The sequence below is a fragment of the Triticum aestivum genome, chromosome 3D (genome assembly GCF_018294505.1).
Source record: "Triticum aestivum cultivar Chinese Spring chromosome 3D, IWGSC CS RefSeq v2.1, whole genome shotgun sequence".
NCBI classification, from domain to species: domain Eukaryota; kingdom Viridiplantae; phylum Streptophyta; class Magnoliopsida; order Poales; family Poaceae; genus Triticum; species Triticum aestivum.
In genome coordinates this window covers 343,509,215-343,529,939 of record NC_057802.1, presented here as the reverse complement: position 1 = coordinate 343,529,939, position 20,725 = coordinate 343,509,215, and the positions used below count along the sequence as shown (strand labels likewise).

At 45.3% G+C, this 20,725-nt stretch overlaps 1 protein-coding gene across 3 annotated transcripts; it reads right to left on the bottom strand.

Annotated features, from left to right (window-relative positions):
* Positions 1–183: 183 nt before the first annotated feature.
* LOC123078782 (homeobox-DDT domain protein RLT2) lies at positions 184–14,906 on the bottom strand. Of its 3 annotated transcripts, none has more exons than XM_044501389.1 (18): positions 14,123–14,906; positions 13,495–14,022; positions 11,852–11,928; positions 9,514–10,023; positions 9,332–9,424; positions 9,084–9,248; positions 8,760–8,982; positions 7,545–7,645; positions 6,775–6,861; positions 6,191–6,325; positions 5,943–6,098; positions 5,651–5,857; positions 4,854–5,561; positions 4,238–4,780; positions 2,752–3,375; positions 2,561–2,665; positions 1,622–1,873; positions 184–1,340 (listed from the first exon to the last, which is right to left on the bottom strand). In XM_044501389.1, exons 1-18 carry the CDS (start codon positions 14,322–14,324, stop codon positions 492–494), a joined length of 5,565 nt encoding a protein of 1,854 aa, XP_044357324.1. In that variant the 5' UTR covers positions 14,325–14,906; the 3' UTR covers positions 184–491. The 3 variants fall into 3 exon arrangements, with proteins under 3 accessions (XP_044357324.1, XP_044357323.1, XP_044357325.1); XM_044501388.1 differs by having other exon boundaries at positions 184–1,343; positions 14,123–14,903; XM_044501390.1 differs by lacking the exon at positions 14,123–14,906 and having other exon boundaries at positions 184–1,343; positions 13,395–13,558.
* Between the last annotated feature and the right edge of the window lie 5,819 nt (positions 14,907–20,725).

The window sequence follows — 20,725 nt, the reverse complement described above, 5'->3', positions numbered from 1 at the left end:
CACACCCTACCCCTGCCTGGGGAGAGCAAAGATACAAACATTTTTATATCCCAGTTCCCGAAACCACTTGCACAAGCTATCCGGATCCGTGACCAACGGCGTTAATTAACTACAGTACGAGAATGGAAAACAAAATCCAGATTCAGCACCCAACATAAGAAATATCATGCAACGGAGAACAGATGCAGCTCTTCTGATAAAAATTATACTCTGCCTTGGGCACATTGTACTTGTACACATGAGGGAATCGCATTGCTCCAACGAATTAGTAAACTAACAAGGCACACACTTTTTACACTGGCAGATTGTCGAGGCAGCCACCATGATGTGCCACCAGATAACCAATACAAACCTGACTGCTGTACTACATACATACCAACCTACCGAGCAACAGCTTCCCTGTTCCACATCTAGCCCACTTTGCCCCCAAAAAGAGGCAAAAGGCTTATTATTGTCCTACCTGCATAAATGGTCACCGGAGACAGAAGCTCTTATTCACTGTACTCTGACGAGTATGAGGTCGCGCCTTCATCTTCATCTGCATTCACCTCAACTCCATCACCACCATCATCCCCATCATCACCTATATCATCATCCTCGTCCATCTCATCATCAACATCAGCGGAAGCATGGTTCACGTCATATTCTTCCTCGTCGCCCTCTCCGTCCGCTTCAGCATCTTCATCATCATCCTCGGTCTCATCATCCATCATGACAAGGGCATGGGGTCTCAATCCACCAGAATAGGCTCTCGAGTAATCTGGAACCTGCTCCTCCTCATACTCCTCGTCCATGGGCTGGCCGTTTTCCCCGTTGTCTTCTGATTGATCTGATTCGGATCCAGAGCTGGTCTCATCACCTTCACCTTGGATGTACGGTCTTCTGCTCTCCAAGCCCCACTCTTCTGCACCTGAGCTTCGTGGGGACTCCTCAACAGCAGAAGGCTTCACATTGCTAAGCATGCTGAAGCTTCCCAACAGATTAGCCTTTGGAATCGATCTGCCTCTGCCCTCAGATGATGGCTGCCGAGGCCTAACTGTGCGACGTCCGCGCCCACGGCCACGGCCACGGCCACGGCCTCGACGTGCGTTCTTTCTTGGGGCTTTCTCATATGCAGCATCCTCATCCATAAATTCAATCCTAGATGAGCTGCTAATACCTCTTGGGATCCTTCCACCTCGACTTCGACCTCTTCCTCCCCTGCTACCTCCTCTACTTCCTCTTCCACGACCCCTGCGGCCACTACTGGGAGGCCCCCTTGCATCATACAGGTCAAAACCAGTTGGTTCCAACGGCTCTATATCTTGTGCCTTCTTAACAACAGTATACCTTGATGCAAGCTTCTGCAGGAAGGGAAAAATAATCACACAACTAATGGTAGCATTAAACATGAAAAGCAACGTACATGTCGTACAAACAAATCATCAACTTGAACATTTGATGGCAATACATGATTTAATTGCATATGTATAGTAGAGCAAGAAGGTACAAAGCAAGTGAGAGACGAAGTAGAAAGTCTGGTGCGTCTGAATACTTTTGCAACGATAGTACGCCATTTTATACAGTAGTTACTACTTAAAGTTCAAACAACAAAAGGCAGTATTCTCGAACTTTATCTTACCATGGAATCTCCACCATCTCTCTCCTTCTTTTGATTCTGTACGTATGAAACAGCATAATCAAGGTCTAACATTCTTAATGTGATGGCAGCAGTAGTGTCAGGAACCCATGGAAGTACAGAAGTTCCAGGTAGTGAGGAAGGATTCTGGGAAGGCATATCTTCTGTCTTTGAGTTATTAAGCAATTCATTTGATGTTTCAAAATCAGAAGACAGGTAGTCTCGTCTTATTGCACCTTCCAGCAGAGTCAACATCTGCAAGGGAGCGAAGAACATCAGCACAGATATTATGTGAAAAGGTAGAGAAATGAAATAAGAATGAACCCATCAGTATGCACATAATTTTCAGCATCTGTACTTGAATCGTGTAAATATACCCAGGAAGAGGGTAACAGTAAGAAGCCATGAGTCATCAAAACAAGCTATGCCAGTTTCCAAGAGTATATAGGAAGCCATGAGCGATAAAAACATAGTCCAGTTTCCAAAAGGGAGTAACAGAAGTAATAAGATAGGAAGCCATGAGCCATGAAAACAATCTAAATTCTTCAAGAAAAGTGTTTATGCCTGTTGCATTAGCATCGCCCTTGGTGCTTCAATTCATGTATGCTAAGGCTGGAGCTAGTAAGAGATGGCATTGCTGGTGAAGTGGTCAAAACTCAAAACCACATGGTTCAAGCTATCATGGCCAGTCAGCTTGATGGTCAATCCTGGTTATAACCAACGCTATTTCAGCAATTTAATAATTACCCACATTCACTGACACAGAATAATGCAGTCTTATTGCCATGAATGTTTCAGGCTGTTTTCTAATAAGGCCTTGACCATCTACCACAACTGCTTCTAGCCAACATATTCAGAGATCAATTCACATAAGGCAATAGATGTTTGCCAAACAAAAAATCTAACCACATGTCCAGAGTAAGGGAGAAATAAATGCAGAACCTGGAATATTTCCTCAACGGATGTGGTAGAGTACAACTTCACACCCCAAGATTTCCGATATCCATCACTCCAAAATGGTTGAAGTGCTTCTGATGGTATCGAAGCCTGTAAAAAAACACCAATATATCATCAAACAGCTACAGTGGACAAGTAAGCTAAACTGAGAAGCAAACAACCAACAGAAACTTCACCTCAATTGTAGCTAACTGCAACTTGAGCAATCTCATTCCAATTGGAACAGAATAGTCTGCGATTTGCATCTTCCAGTTAGGGTCAGTTCTTCTCTTCTCTTCGCATTGTGACATGTGCTCAGAATAATTATAAATGGATTTGAAGGTCTTATGGCAAGACGAGCAGTGCCTTTCTTCTGCTAAGTAAATCTGATAGCAGTAATTACAAGAATGCATCAGTGCAGAGCATCTTTTCTTCCCATACTTCATGGCACATGTCAGTTGGCGATCGCAACATTCGCTCCACATCCATTTTAAAAATCCATCCGCCCTTTTTGAGATAGATATCTTCTCCACATCATTACGCCCAAGCTCTATTTTGAACGAATCAGAATATGTGGTGGCACTATCAGCAGAGACACTGGAAAGAGTGCTGCTTGGGCTTCCAAACTCACTACGATAACTTGCACGCATTGTATCAGTAGCTCCATTCTTTAGGTACCTTCCAGCTGATTGTTCAATGGCTGCGTCCCGTTTCCTCTTAATACCTTCCTTAAAGGTTGATTCAACCCTTTGCAGCATCGAGTGCAGTTGTGCCTCCCGGCTGCCACGTGTATCAAGGGAAGCTACCAGAGCATCAAACACCTGCAGTTTTATTACACAGAATATCTAAAGATTAGAGACAATGTGATGGATGCACTATATATATCCTGCTATGGCTGACTGTAAAAGGAACATTGAAAACAGAGGCAAATAGATTTCAGATTTCTACACGGTGTATGCATCTGTGGACACAAAACAGCATTAGGTTATATATTTCAAAAGGTAGGCACAGACTGCATGCAGAGTAAAGACTGTAGATAGTGTAAGGGCAGCCCGAGCTCCCGCTTGCACAGGGTCCGACCACTTTGGGTCTTTTGTACGCAGCCTTTCCCTACATTTCTGCAAGAGGCTGTTTACAGGACGATGTAGATAGAGTAAATACCAAAATTCAAATGTTCATCTAAAAAGAGGGATTTAGTACAGAACCAACTTCAAACTAGTTAGCTGGAAGTTAAAAGTTAACATATACGAACTTATAAACAACAAGGGAGTTTCCGCGATTCCTGTGGGAATTTACTGTTTCCTATAAAATAATCCTACATTATTCCAGCACTCTAAACAGGGCATAAATGGTTAAAATCATACGATCTGAAAGCTAACATCAATCTTCAAAAGTGGACTAGTGCATCATATTTGAAGAAAAATAACACATAGAAAAAAGATAAAACAATAGTGCTTGCATACTCTCCAGAAATGTGTTCTGATAACTACAAAATTTTAAGTGTGCTGTATAACAACTAGGTTAAATCGTACTTGAAAAACTATAACACAGAAAAAAGAGAGCAGAATATTCATTAGCATAACAACATATTCTCCAGAATTCTGTTCTGACAAGTAAACTGCAGTTTTGAGTTATATGTATGATAACCAGGTTAGCTCAAATATATACAAACGAAATCAATACCTCCTCTGAGTCAATAACCCTCCAATATCCCTCTCTCGATTCAAAAAAGATTCTTCCTGAACCAGGATCATTTGGTGATGTGGAAGTTGAAAACTGCCAATATCTGTTTCGTCTCCGATCCTGTCCCAGGGGAAGTGATCTGTAAACATACAGCTGCTCTGCTCTATGACCAATATATGATTTCAACTGAGACCGTGTTTTATCGGCATATGCATACTGCTGAACAGATAAATTGTCTGGTGTTGCACTGGTTTCTTGCCCCGTGCCATTCCTTTCATAAGACACATTGCCAGCATTACTCTGTTGATTAAGTATCTCATTATTGTTTGAAGTCCCTGCATTTTCATCATTGTCTATATCAAGATTACGGACTGGAGTTGGAGTAGTCTCTGTGGCATTATTTTCTGGAATAACATCAGCCTTTAAACTCGTGTAAGAATTATACTGCACTTTGCTAGCAAACTCTTCTTTGGAACGTCTTTTATCAAGTTGTGCCTCCGCCCACATTTGTTTTTTTATGGCATTCGCTGCTTCCAAGCGTTCCTGCAAGACTCTTATAATCAAGTGTTGCCTAATAAGAAAGTGACAACTGAAAGGATAGTTGAAGGATCTTTACCTCGAGAACAGCTCGAATAGAGTTCCCTTCAGTGGCAACACCAACAAGCGCGACCAATGCATTTAGACGTTCTTCGACACTAAGATCACAATAGTCACCTTCTGCTAGCCCCTGTACCCAAGACTCACCTTGGTTGCTTTCATCGATCTGTGTATCTTCAGCATCACCAGTGATTACCTCAGGATGATCTGATGAAGCTCTGAGAGGTGAAACACTTGAAGTACCTACTGCACTGGAGTCGCCTAAAGAAAGCATGGCGATATCTTTTCGAGATGTAGTAGTAGAACTAATTGGTCGAGTTAATGCAGCATCCAAATCATCTGGATCCCCTTTTACGTCACCAACTTTAGTCGCAGTTGGTACTACACCTTGTGCTTTAACAGCAAGAAGGGGGTCCTTCTCATCTCCTACCTCAATATTCACATCATCACCATCAGGGTCATCATCACAATCAGATTCCTCGTCTCTATCAACATCATCCACCTCTTTTTCAGCTTCAGAGTCAGACAGCACATTCTGAAAAGCCCTAATTTTTTCACGTGCTGCTGACAACACAGCCTCAGAATCAGCTGGATCTTTTCTGTAAGGGGACTTTACACAATATGTTGAAGGAGCAGTTCGCTCAAAAAGTTTTGTATCCCTTGACAAGGCGGCAGCTATAGATGCCTCAGGTGTCTTGCTTGTGGTAAGATCTCTCAGTCCAGATTTCTGAATAGAGAAAGAGCAAATAAATCTATTAAATTAGAGATAGAAGAACAGAAGGCATGATAAAGCTAGCATATCTTTATGCTGCATACCTGGATTTTCTCTGCAACTTCCAATATTGTGAGACCACTGCTATCTTCAAGAGAAAGCACATGGAAAGCAGCAAATTTTACCGTCCCAGGAGTGAGGCGATGCCGAGATCGACGATGGGTGTAACCTCTTTCTTTCATCAAAGCGGCAGCACGCACGGCTGCTGAACCATTTCGCAGAGCTGATATGACATTCTGACCATCCTGGCCCTATATATCAAATTTTATATGAATCTTGTTAAAACTCTTCCAGAAGTGTTTCTTGTCATGCACAAGTATGGGATAGCATACAAACCTCATTTTCATCACGATAAAAAACATCTTCAGCATTCCTTTTCTTCAGTTGAGGTCCAAAACCAGCAGATAAAGCAAACTGCCGTAAAATTTCAGGCCAGGTAAGAAGATTGAGGTGGCGCTGCCAGTTACGTATATTGAATCCCCAAGAATATGCCTGTAAAAAGGGTTAAAATATATAAATCTCATGCAAACAACAAATAATCTGAAGGAACAATCAGAGCTTTCAGGATATCTGCACACACACACCCCTTCAACAATTTGTGGATGGCCACCTCCTGGATTTACACCCAATGCAACCGACGGAGTTCGGGCGACATCCTCAATATCCTTTATGATAGATTTCAGAAGAGCAACATGCAATTCCCCCAACAACCTTGAATCCTACAAAACAAATCCAGTAAGCTAACTCATGGCATTACTTATTAGGCTATTATCGCCTTCACCAACAGCTACAAGAAAAGGTAGCCAGGAGAGATGACATCGAACAACTTATGGGTTTAAAAAGAGTGAAGTTACATAGCACCTATGAAATTGATGGAAACAGCAGAGTATCCAATAACAAACCAAATTCATGGCAAACATTAGATACAAAAAACCTATCAATGGTTGGTTTGCAAGGTCCATCAGGTCCAAGTTTCATCAATGTCTATCAAAAATGTGCTGGTAAATTTATAAATATTAGTACTGTGATAACTTTTTGCAGCAAACATGCTGATACAAGTTCTTGTGCCTAATATAGCAAGTAAACAATACAAATACATTCACCCCCCTAGTCCGTTTTACTAGAACAGTCCAGGGCAGATAATTACCCTCTCCAAAGAAACACTTACATAATCATGAAGAGACTGAATAAACTCATCAAGTGTAACTGAAGAAAGCTCGAGGACATCAGCAAAAGTAATCAAGAATTTCCACACCTGCAATTCATGTAGCAACAGTTTCACTGCAAATATTATCAAGTACACATAACTGAACTATCTAACTCTAGAATAGCATGCGCATTAGCTTAAAAATGACCAGCAGTTCTATCCGATAGAATGTTAATTGCAAAAGGTGTACTGAGCTAAGCACAAAACTAACAAATGAATGTGAACTTACTACGTAGTCCAGTAATTAAATGAAGTGTTCTAACTATCTGTTGGCAGTTTGACACTACAACACCTAATGGAAATATCTAAAACAAGATCAGAACATGTCTTCTCAATAAAACAAGAAGCTAGTCCAATGCTTCTGGGTTTAATATCTCTTGGAGCAATGGAATGCTAGAAAAGCAACACTTTGCAGCATGTGTAATGTAACATCTCTTCATGCGTACTCTGGAAAAGAAGTGATCATGGTGCGTCGTTTATATCCACATTGACCTGATTCGAATGTATTAAAAAGGAGTATTTACCACATGCACTTGACAAAAAGTCAAAGACAAGGAAAGATATACAACCAAGAACGCAACATATATGTGATTTCTTGATAAGATAAAAGCAACACTTTGCAGCATGTGTAATGTAACATCTCTTCGGAAATGGATTGCACATCTGCATATTATTGGAGCGGGGCCAACTGCAAGTATTGCAACAACCATATATAACAATCAGACCATTACCATCAAAAGCTTTCCAACACTTTCCTCGGATCCTGTCCAAGGCTTTATCGACAATGGCGCCTTCAATCTCACCGTTTCAGGGGGGAATTGGCTCAACATGCCTGGAAGAAGAATGCGGGGCAGGAAGGGGGGGTGAAAAATGCAATGTGCAGTTAGACATCACGTGTTGGAAAAATGATGCATTAAACAAAAGCATACGGCCAACGTTGCACATCTATTTCTACATGGCGAGCTTGCCCGCCCTAGTCTTACACAGCGGCGCCCCCATTTTTTCACCTAATGCATGTATGCAGCAAACAGAGAGGAAGTGTGCATGTAGTATGTAAGCATGACATCAGCAACATTCTCTCGACTCTTAAAACTAAAAACTTATATCTCTCGAACCGCTAATCCAATTGACGATCAGTTTCACCGTTGGCTTCGTTGCGGCGAGATCTTCGAAGCTAGATCCCATGTTCACATGTTTCGGTGACTTCTTTTTTGGTCAACGATTGCCAGATTATAGCCACGTATTTACCAGATTATAATAACCTGGCTACCAGGTCGCCACTACTGTAAAGATTTGCATGATAGGGCTGCTAGGGTTTTTACCATCTCTTAAATGTTCTTAACACTTGAATACTCACTCTAGTTTCTACATAAACACTGCATTTCCTAAGAACATATAAACTTTTGCCATTTGCCTCGAACCGTACACTATAATGTGGCAACTGTTAACTGCTAACTTGGCAACAGTGGTACTATAATCTGGGAACTGGCGCCACAAAAACATTCATCAAAACGAAACAACATGGGGTCTTGTTTTGAAGCCCTCGTCAAGACAAACTCAAAAATAAAGATGGATTGCTAATCGGATTAACGATTTGAGATAAATCATATCAAAAACTCAGATTTAGTACAATATGTCGATGATGTCAGTATGAGGTGTAAGATTCTGCATGCATGCATAGCTCTCTTCCTCCAGTAATAACCATTTAGATTTTCCCTTCTTTGATACTGTCATAACCCATACGTAAAAGGATATATACACAACCAAACGAGTACTAACTAATTAAATGAATCACTCAGACTTCAGATCTAGACACCATTTAACTTTAATCAGTTCTTTGGGCAATAAACTTTAGAGGTGGATTTTGAACTACGAGTTTTTGTGCAAGATACGGGAGTGGTTTGATTTTGTTGTATTTCACTTACAATAGTACTTAATAAGCATACCTCGGAATGAATCCAGCTGCTGCAATGTGTCACTATCAAGACAAAGCATTGAGGGTAACCCTTTGCTTTGCGCAGCCAATTCCATTAGCTCCAAGCGCTCATCTTCCACAAGCTCCATATACTCCCGTGCAATTCTTCGTGCTGTGGCCCTTTCATTAGCAGCCTTCTGCCTCGCCATCTCTTTCTCTTTTCTGAGTTCCTCCTTTTGTCTTTGTTTCTCTGCCTGCAAATATGTAGACAGATCTTAATGCTAAACAGAATTAGTGCTACATATACTACAGTATCTGGGTTACAGTTTATTTCAAAGGAACTAAAAAAACTAACTCGTCTAGATTGCTTCTGCAAAAACTTCTCCATGCGCTCATGTTCCCGCCTTTGCTCCCTTTGGAATCTCTCTTCCTCTCTTTGCCTCTCACGAAGCAATCGCTCCTCTTCTTTTCTCCTTTCACGATCATGTCTCTCCATTTCCTTGCGCATTTGTTCCTCTCTCTGCAAGGACATGAAACCATAAATGACTTTCAAGCCAAATAGTATATGCTGATGATATCCATCAATTGAAAACAAGCAGATACCTTTCTCCTCAATATGTCTTGTTTTTCAAGCTCCTTCCTAATCCGTTTTTCATGAGCTTCGACTTCCTTTGCAATTTTTGCTTCCTCGTTATGCTGAAGAACATGCCAGATAAAGTCAATATGCTCACAAATGTCCAAGGCTGAAGAAAAAGATGCATATATGAGGTTAGAGAGAAACATACTTTTCGCTTCCTATCCACTCGAGAAGCATCTTCATCATGATAAGCCCTTGTTTCCGATGATATAAGTGGGTCTTCAAAGCCAGCAACATGAGAACTACCAAATTGACCATCGACTGGCACAGAATTAATGTTGCTATTAGATTGATTCATCTCGTAATCTGTCGATACTGCAGGAAACACCTGAGGCCTGCCAGGTTGAGGCAGAAGACCTTGGCCTTCAAAAGCATAACCAGGCGCCATCTCCTCAGATACATGGAGAAGGTGCGGTCCTGGAGTGACAGATGGAATCCTCGAATTTGAAGCTTCAACCGGAGTGTCATAGTAATGAGATCTACTTGCTCTCTCGTATGTATCACTTGGCTGCTCAGGAAGAAATTGATACTCATGAACTGCCCTCGATCCACCATGAGGGTGAACTTGAGGTGGTGGATTACCAACCATTGATTTTCTCTTTCCAGCAAACGAATTCGGAACAAAAGGGTGCTCCATGCTGGGCAAAAATGAGGACACCTGGTGGGGGAAAAGATGCATAAACAATTAGGGGTTGGTTTGAGAAAGAAATCAAGGGGGAGGGGGACTCGAGCCTTAGAATAAAATATCGCACCAACAGTGCTCTCACTTTCAGTCCTCAAAATAAAGATCACGGCACAGATGATTAGAACAAGATAGTGGTAGACTCGCTGAGAAGCTAGTTATAAATAAGAAGGAACATTGGATAAAGGAGAACTTCAATGGAAAAGGTATCAACGGGTGACACGTACACCGATGAAGTAACACGCATAAAGAGAGCAAGTGTTCCCACTAAATATGGCCATATAAAACCTGGAACTGCAGTTGAGCACAACCAATGCATGCATCGAAACTCGGTGCTATTTCCCTTTTAAAAAGGGTTGTGCATGACGTTGACAAGACACCCGTACTACACAGTAACGATGACATATCAACACGTGTTCGCACCAACATTTTTTACCATTTGGTAGATCCAAATACATGGCCTACTCCAGATCATGAAATCTCCATTGTTGGTGTTAAGCACGATACACTGGACTCATTTCATTGGGACAACAATACAATTCCTGGCAAACAAAAGTTTACAGAAACAATTTTTGCAGTGACGAAAATCCACTACACGCTTATAAGGCACTAAGATACATAAACTTAGAGCATCTCTAGCAGACTCCGTAAAACGCCGCGACCCGCAAAATTCAGGCGAGTATACGGGCTCGGCCCAATTTTCTGGCCAGAACAGAGCCCGTATACTCGCCCGGCCCGTAAAAAAATTTACCGCAGCCCGCAAACCCCACCCCCGAAGCCGTATAACTACGGGTTTGCGGGGCAGATACGGGTCGAAACCCTATCCCCCTGCCGCCGCGTTTTGCCACAATTCCCCACTTCCTCCCTCGCATTTCTCGCCGCCGGTGAGCCCACTTCCGCCTCCCGCCGCCATGTGGGGCCGTATGTGGAGCTCCGGCCGCAGCTCCGACGGGGGCGACGACCCCGAGCACGAGCGGTGTGTCCGCGCGGACGGCGCGAGGAAGCGCGCGGCCAAGAAGTGGGCCAACCAAGGCCTCGAGCCGCCGGCATCGCTCCTCTGTCGCGAGACGAAGGAGTACGACCGCCGGCACGGGCGGACGCCCTCCTCGGCCGCGGGTTCTTCCTCTTCCCGCGCGGCTCTTCTCCCCGTGAAGAGGGAGTGGGCGGAGCTCGTCGCCGTGAAGCAGGAGCCGGAGGAGGGCAAGCTCGTCGCCATCAAGCAGGAGCCGGAGGAGATCGCGCGCCGAGGCGTCGTCGGGCCCGAAGATTTCGTCGGCAATGTCGACGCGGTCGCGGCCGCCATTGCCGAATGGAGCTTGCGACAGGAGGAGTGCCGCCTTCACGACGAGGAGCTCGAAGACCTCCTTTTCAAGCAGGCGGTCGCGGCCAACCTCGCCGCGAAGGACAAGGACGACGAGTGGCGGCGCATCCGCGAGGAGCAGAGGGAGAAGTACATCGACCTCGTCAGCTCCTACGAGGACTGAGCTCCTCCACCGCGTCGGCCTCGCCGCCGCGAGCGCGTCCATTTTGGTAGCCGCCTTGAGCCCGCAGATCCCCACCCCCCTCTAGTAGTAGTAGAATGTATGTATGATCATGTGTGATAAACTATGAATGATCAGTGTGGTTGCAATTTCTCCCGCGAACGTTTTTTTTAAATTATGCAGTTTCATATACGGGGTCTATTCTGCAGCGCAAGATTTCGACCCGCAAAACAGTTCCTCCTCGAACTGTAAACGCGTTATGCGGGTCGGAATTATACGGGGTCTGCTAGAGATGCTCTTATGCAAGTTTCCTAAATATTTACCTTTAAGAGATTCGGATCATGCCTAGAAAATATCTTTGCGTCATATGATCGGACAGGCTGCTTTTGCTGCTCCGGAACTGCGTGAGAAAAAGTATGTCAGCAATCAGAAGGATATAAAATTATGAATAAATGGTGACTCTGCCCATGCTATCAATAGATACCACACATGAATCTTCTTTCACCAAATAGAGAAGCTCAATGGTGCAGGCCTTTGTTATATGTCATTAGGCGATTGCTTAACTGTGTGTTTATTTTTTTACTTGTATAAAAATAATCTGGAAGAGTCTAATGAAACACCCCCACACAAGGTGCTGTCATGCAAACTCGCATTTTAGCCACTGGATCAGATTTACAGACTTCGGGTGGTGGGCAGCTTGCCGCACACACGCCCATATCTCACCCCTGCACACTTACTCATCGGTATGCAGCAGCTATGTCTGCTCAATCTGAAGGTAGTAGAGCGCTCACACACACACACACACGCACGCGCGCGCGCGCAGATGTCATAGGAAAGCGGCATTGAGCAAGTCAACTGATCACTGATCAAGGCACTTTAGGATTTCGTGTTACAGACTGATCCAATGTAAACCACTTTCCATAGGGTGATGGTGGAATGTTATTACCGACTAATGTTCCTTATTTTTTGCTATGTATTTCATTCAGATGAGAAAAAGTTACTTGTCAAAAGTTCAGTTTTCTACCTTAAAACTCTAAACCGTATGACTTGCCACCTCAAACTATTGAAACCATCCATTTTCACCCTTATGGTTTCATTTTCATTAGTTAACTTTTAACTTTTAAGTGACGTGAACAAGTTCCGAAAATCCAAAACAAGCTCCACCATTTAAGATAATAAAAAAATTCACCAGATGCTAAGAAAAATCAGTGAAAACATATCAATAAACGGAACTTAGTACATTGCTACGACATGGCAGTGATGTGGTGGACACGTGGCAGTCACATCAGAACTTGTGAAACTACCCAAGGGCAAGGGTAAAAATGGACGGTTTCAATATTTCAAGGCTACGAATCAAATGGCTTTAGACTTGAGGGTCGAAAAGTGAACTTCTGCTTAAGTTCAAGGTTGACAATGAAATTCTTTTATTCATAAAAAGGTTATTCGTCTTTGTTTGATAAGATCCTATGATATGTAGGAGTAGTTATTATCTAAATCACTCCTCACTAGAAGGAAATTAGTAATTTAGTCTATACTACATGGCCCTCTTAATCCAAGTTTGAAGGGATGTTTTGTCTTACTTTTCATCTCCGCTTTATGTTGATCAATCATTCTTCTCCAACATATGATCTACAGCTCCTTTTCATTATTAGATAATGACTCATCCGGTCACTCCAATCCCATACTATTACTCTCCACTTCCCAGTAAAAGGAAGTTACAGAAGTAACAAATAATTCAGTAAACTAAATTTAAGTCTTCACCATTAATCCATTATTAAGAAAACGATGCATAAGATTAATGGGTTTAAGAGTAGTCTACATAAAAAACCTGAATGCAAAATCACACTAAGCACGGACAAATGAGACCTGAAAGTTTCCACCCGGTAAAACTACAAATTAGCTTGGGCATTCTTTAGCTCAAAATCCTCATGTTGAACACAATAACTTCAGATTTTAGGAAAAGCACCGATTGGTGCACCAAAGGCGCCTGGAGGAAGCGGATCAAAATCGACACCGAGGACTGGTCCATCCTCCCTCAACGGTTCCCCGAGCTGTGACTCGACGGAAGTAATCACCCTGAGCTCAGCTTGCCTGAACTGCATCGGCGCCACGGGTGGTGGCAGCATAACAGGCAATGGCTCATAATACCTCCTCCCAATGTCCCTCCCAATGTCAGGTGCAGAAATCCTAGGCACTGCCGAAGACCGTCCAGCTCCCCTACGGGAGTGAGTAAGGGGCAGCAGCGGCTCGTCATAAGGACTGCCGGCGCTCATCATAAGGTCAGTGCTCGCCAGCGGCATTGCCTGTAGCGGCAACACCGGCGGCGGTACGGGCACAGGTGTTGCTGGGCCCTCTTGGTCCCGCCGTTGCCTCTTTGCCGGCGGCTTGCGGTCCTTGAGCCGCCTGTGGCAGAACCACATTTGCAGCTGCCTGTCTGACAGGCCTATCTTCACTGACAGCTCGGCACGCATGGCTTCCGAGGGGTACTGCTCCGCTGCACGAAACGAAAACGATGAATCGAACCCTCGTTGAAAAGCTGAATCGAACACAACCCAAAAAATCCTACAGAACTCAAAACATCAAAACACGCGCACCTAAATACGTCTGCTCTAGAACATCGAGCTGGTAGGGGGTCTTCATCATGCGCTTCACCGGCTTCTCCCCGGAGCCGGAGGGGCCCGCGGCGCCCCCGGAGGCCGAGGCCGGGGCGGCCACGGCCGGCGGCGCAGGGGTCTGGGGCGTCCTCTCCTCCGGCGCCTCCCGCGGCGGCCCGTCTCCGGCGCCGGCGGCGTCCATGGCGGCGAGGACCGAAACCTAGATCCGAACTCCAGCAGAGGAACCCAGAAGCTTTCCCCTCCCGTAGGGTTTTCCCCGCACCAAGAAACAGGAGCGAATGCGGCACTTTCCCACTATGTGCCCCAGGCGAGGCGAGGAAAAGTCGAATCGATGTGCGGCCGGATCTTCTTCGCCACGAAGCGAAGCGGGACAGTTAATACTACTAGTACTAATGATGATGACTTGAACACTACGAACAACGGGGGACGAGGCGCACGAGAGGGCAGATTGGGATGTGGGGGAAAGAAAAACAGGAACAGCAGCAGCAGCAGCGGGAGGAAGGCGGAGGCGGAGGCAGCAGCAACAGGGAGGGCCACTGCTGGAGCTGGTGGATCATTCATGCGCCTTTGGGATTGGGTTCCGATTTGGATCGCTTCCATCGTATGCTAGCTAGGGTAGTACTACTGCGGGTTCGGGCACCTTTTATTGCCCTCTTTTCTTTTCTGGCAGCTGCTGCTGCTGCGTTGTTTTGTTGTTATGTGCGGGGAATATTTGTGGATCGATGCGGGGGGGTGTAGAATAATTAGTGGGTGCTTGGATTTCTTGGGGTTTGATCTTCTGGGGTGGCTTTTGTGCTTTTGACTAGTACTAGTAGTGGCTGGGGGGCGCGGGGTTGCTGCTGGTGCGTGTGCTGTGTTCATAGGATTGCTCCTCCCGTACGAAGGGGGATCATTGGACGAAGCGCGGGCGGATACAAGAACTGGCCGGGATCTTCTGCGGGGCGCGGCGTTGCGTGGCCTGCGGCCGCCAGGCGACTTTGGTGGTTAGGTTTGGGACGCCGGTCGTGCACGTGATGACAGATGATGGTGGTAGGGCCTCCTGTCTCCTGCTGGAGTCGACTATAAAAACAAAAATCTCCTCGTGAGAATGTGTAAGAGCAACTCCCACGCGCCCACCCATTTTATTCGTCCATTTGAATTGAAACAGACAAAAAATCAAAAACATCGACTCAACGCGCCGATCCAAATAGACGCGCGTCCGCTTTTTCTTTGCCGCATGACCCATCAACGCGCCGATCCAAATAGACGCGCGTCCGCTTTTTCTTTGCCGCATGACCCATTCCAGGCCTAAATTTGGATCTTGTTTACGCCAGCACAGACAAGAAATGAACGTGTGCGACGCCCGCCTACTCCTCCCCCTGGCCCGCCAGTCGGTGGTACATAGCCTTTTCATCTTCTTCCCATCAATAATCAGCACACCCGGCTACCCTCCCGCGTCGTCGCTACCCAGTTCTGCCGCCGCTGCCCAACCGTCTACACGCACGCCCCCCCACCCCATCCCCCCAAGCACGTCTCTCGTCATCCGTCACTATCGCCACTGCTTCGCCCTACCGCCGCTGCAGCACCTCCGACGTCGCCGCCACCACCACCCCCAACCTCGCCGCCCGCAATACCCAAGCGTGGGGACCTCGCTCGCCGGACGCCTGCACGCTCGTCGGACACTGACTGTCGGGGGGTTGACCCCAGGTAGGCGCATCAACACTTGGCAATTTCAAAACATCGGGGCGACAAGCGCCTCTCAATCTGTCTCGCCCTCCAGTCGGCCGTCCGGCTCTGGGCCGGCTAGGCGCGGCGACAAAGCTCCGGCTGGCTGGCCACAGCCGGCAGACAGCGGCTCGGCGCCCGTCCCATCTAGCCGTACGACAAGACCGCTCCCCCACGACGGGGAGAGCATGACAACAGTGCACCCCTCACCGCTGACCGGGGGAGGCGTGGCTACAGTGCGTGCGGCTCCGCTGACCGGGGCGACCGACGTTAGCGCGGTCCGGCACTATGCCAGCTACTTTGTGACGTGGCGGGCGACGTGCCACGGTGACGTCCTGCGGGCGGGTCCCGCAGTCGGCGGGTCCCACAAGAAGACAAAGACAATGACACCAGGGCCTCGCCCCTACTTAGATTTACCATTGTATCCTGGAAGGTCGGCCTATAAGACCTCCCAGGAGCCCCCCATACAGGGGGTCGGCTCATTCATCCCCCCCCCACACACACACACACAAGCACATGCAAGCAGAAGAGGAGAGCTAGCTCCTTCTTCCACCTCCACCCAAACAACTCAAGGAGCACCATTGTAGTTCCATTGTGATCCTCTTAGTAGATTCGACAGGATTAGGGGTGTTGAAGTGCAACTAATCTCTGGGTGGTTTTGATAATTCTTAACAACATATAGCTCATCGAACTAATATTCTTTCAAGATAATCATTTCAGAAAGTTCAATGATTGGCATGGCATGGACTAGGAATGTGGACCCCTCAAAATGCTAAGGACACATATTGGCTCAAGCTCAAGACTCTACCTTTTAATTTTAGTGATCCAAGATCACATTGAGTCCACAGGAAAAGCCAACACTATTAAAAGGGGATGAGGTGTTGCTTAATGGCTTGCTTGCTCAAAATGCTTAGTGATATGCTCCAAAAGCCCTCAGCCACTTTCTCATATCCACATATGTCCCAAACCAAAAGTCAAATTCGGCCCCAGCGATTTGATCTATCTGGCGCCACCGAGTTCATTTGACATAGCCACTGCCAGAAACCCTAATCAGTTTGGTCCCACCGATAGGGATCTCGGTCTCACCGAGATGGGATTGCTAACTCTTTGTTTCCCTTCGTAACGTTTCGGTCTAACCGAGATGAGCAATCGGTCCCACCGAGTTCGCAATGCAAACTCTCTGTTTCCTTTTCGTAACGTTTCGGTCTCACCGAAATGAGCGATCGGTCTCACCGAGTTTGCCTGACCAACCCTCTGTGTGCCTATTACAGAAATCGGTCTCACCGAGTTCATGTGATTGGTCTCACCGAGATTACGTTATGCCCTAACCCTAATGAATCGGTCCCATCGAGTTGACATGTCGGTCCCACCGAAAAGCCTAACATTCACATTTTGAACTAAATCGGTCTGACCGAGTTTCACTATTCGGTCCCACCGAGTTTGGTAAATTGTGTGTAACGGTTAGATTTTGTGTGGAGGCTATATATACCCCTCCACCCTTCCTCCATTTGTGGGGAGAGCCATCAGAACGTGCCTGCACTTCCAGCATTCATTTTCTAAGAGAGAACCACCTACTCATGTGTTGAGACCAAGATATTCCAATCCAACCACAAGAATCTTGATCTCTAGCCTTCCCCAAGTTGCTTTCCACTCAAATCATCTTTCCACCAAATCCAAATATGTGTGAGAGAGTTGAGTGTTGGGGAGACTATCATTTGAAGCACGAGAGCAAGGAGTTCATCATCAACACACCATCTATTACCTTTTGGAGAGTGGTGTCTCCTAGATTAGTTAGGTGTTACTTGGGAGCCTCCGTCAAGATTGTGGAGTTCAACCAAGGAGTCTATATGGGCAAGGAGATCGCCTACTTCGTGAAGATCTACCCTAATGAGGCAAGTCCTTCATGGGTGATGGCCATGGTGGGATAGACAAGGTTGCTTCTTCGTGGACCCTTAGTGGGTGGAGCCCTCCGTGGACTCACGCAACCATTACCCTTCGTGGATTGAAGTCTCCATCAACATGGATGTACGATAGCACCACCTATCGGAACCACGGGAAAAATCTTCATGTCTACATTGTGTTTGCTCCCTCCAAACTCCTCCCCTTTACCTTCACATGCAATGATTTACATTATGCTGCTATACTCTTAGAATTGCATGTGTAGGTTGATTGCTTGACTTGTGACAAGTTGCTAAAATCTGCCAAGACTTAAAATTGGGATAAGGCTAGATTTTTATTTGGTCAAGTAGTCTAATCATCCCCCTCTAGACATACTTTCGATCCTAAGTGGTATCAGAGCTTTGGTCTCCATTTGCCTTGATTTCCATAGCTTTGGTGATCATAGCCTTGGTTTCACAACCTAGGAGAGTATGGCGTCTAGCGAGGGAAATTACCACCGTAGAGGTCCTTACTTTGATGGTACTAATTTTGCTAGTTGGAAGCATAAGATGAAAATGCATATTCTTGGACATAACCCCGCCGTTTGGGCTATTGTGTGTATTGGCTTGCAAGGTGAATTCTTCGATGGGAGAGAACCGAATTATGAAGCTACCGCGGAAGAATTGAAGATGTTGAAATACAATGCTTAAGCTTGTGATATCCTCTTCAACGGATTGTGCCCCGAAGAATTCAACAAAATCAGCAGTCTTGAGAATGCAAAGGAAATTTGGGATACTTTGATTGATATGCACGAAGGTACCGACTCCGTCAAGGAATCCAAATTGGATGTGCTTCAAAGTCAGCTTGACAAGTTCAAAATGAAGGATGGTGAAGGTGTCGCTGAAATGTACTCTAGGCTTGCTCTCATCACAAATGAGATTGCCGGCTTAGGAAGTGAAGAGATGACCGACAGATTCATCATCAAGAAGATCCTAAGAACCTTGGATGGAAAATATGACACCGTGTGCACATTGATCCAAATGGTGCCCAATTACAAAGATCTCAAGCCAACGGAAGTCATTGGTAAAATTGTTGCTCATGAGATGTCACTCAAGGATAAAGAAGAACTTCACAACAAGTCTAGTGGTGCTTACAAAGCATCATGTGATGCCCCTACATCATCAAATTAGAAACAAGCCTTCAATGAGGAATTGAGCCTAATGGTGAAGAACTTCAACAAGTTATACAAGAGTAGAAGCAAGGAAAGAAGTTCCAAGTCAAGGTCCTACAATGACAAAAGATCTTCTAGTCGTGAGGGTAATTGCTACAATTGTGGAAGACCCGGACACTACTCCAATGAGTGTACGGCTCCCTACAAAAGAAGAGAAGAATCGCCTAAAAGGAGAACACTGGTGCGCATCGGTCCTAAACAAACGGTTTTTAACCCCTTTCCGCGACGACATTTGGAACTGTCGCCAAGTGAGTGTGGGCGATAGGGGGTCCATCCCACACGACCCAGAAACCGTCGGGGATATGCCCTCCTGGCACACACGCTCGGCAAAATGAGGTCGTGTGCGACCGACGAGTGCTCAAATACGGAAATACGTATAGTAGAGTTAAAAAATACAATTATACGGCGAAATTGTTTTCGGTCGCAAGTACAACCCACATAGTCAGTCCCCGCTAAATGTTTCCGTTCGTATGTACATCCCACACAGTCACTCCAAGGAAAATGTTTCCGTTCACAGGTACATCACACACAATTTTTCCCGTTAAAGCGTTTGCGTTATTGAATGTATCACACACGGTTCGTAGAAGAAACTGTGTGGCAAAGGCTGTCCATCACACATAGTTTTTATGTGGTAAACATTTGCGCAAGGTGGCCTAAGGCAAACAGTTCTCAAGAGAAAGTTGTGTGTGATTGTTCATTGATCCAACACGGTTTATTCCTAGAAACTGTGTGCGTTGCCTGAGGTCATCGCCCACGGTATTTTTTCAACAACCGTTTGCAATAGCAAAACCCAATTAGCAGGCTAATTATCCGGTTATTCATAATCTATTTATTAATCTAATTGACATTTCATATTAAGCACACAATATATTTTATTTTCATATTAAGGAAGCAGAATTTCATAATTGAAATACATCAGAGTACAACATGGTATAGCTTCAGCACTCAGCTACCCCATTACACTGAAGGAAATATGCCCTAGAGGCAATAATAAAGTATTATTTATTTCCTTATATCATGATAAATGTTTATTATTCATGCTAGAATTGTATTAACCGGAAACATAATACATGTGTGAATACATAGACAAACAGAGTGTCACTAGTATGCCTCTACTTGACTAGCTCGTTAATCAAAGATGGTTATGTTTCCTAGCCATAGACATGAGTTGTCATTTGATTAACGGGATCACCTCATTAGGAGAATGACGTGATTGACTTGACCCATTCCGTTAGCTTAGCACCCGATCGTTTAGTATGTTGCTATTGCTTTCTTCATGACTTATACATGTTCCTATGACTATGAGATTATGCAACTCCCGTTTACCGGAGGAACACTTTGTGTGCTACCAAACGTCACAACGTAAATGGGTGATTATAAAGGTGCTCTACAGGTGTCTCCAAAGGTACTTGTTGGGTTGGCGTATTTCGAGATTAGGATTTGTCACTCCGATTGTCGGAGAGGTATCTCTGGGCCCACTCGGTAATGCACATCACTATAAGCCTTGCAAGCATTGTGACTAATGAGTTAGTTGCGGGATGATGTATTACGGAACGAGTAAAGAGACTTGCCGGTAACGAGATTGAACTAGGTATCGAGATACCGACGATCGAATCTCGGGCAAGTAACATACCGATGACAAAGGGAACAACGTATGTTGTTATGCGGTCTGACCGATAAAGATCTTCGTAGAATATGTGGGAGCCAATATGGGCATCCAGGTCCCGCTATTGGTTATTGACCGGAGAGGTGTCTCGGTCATGTCTACA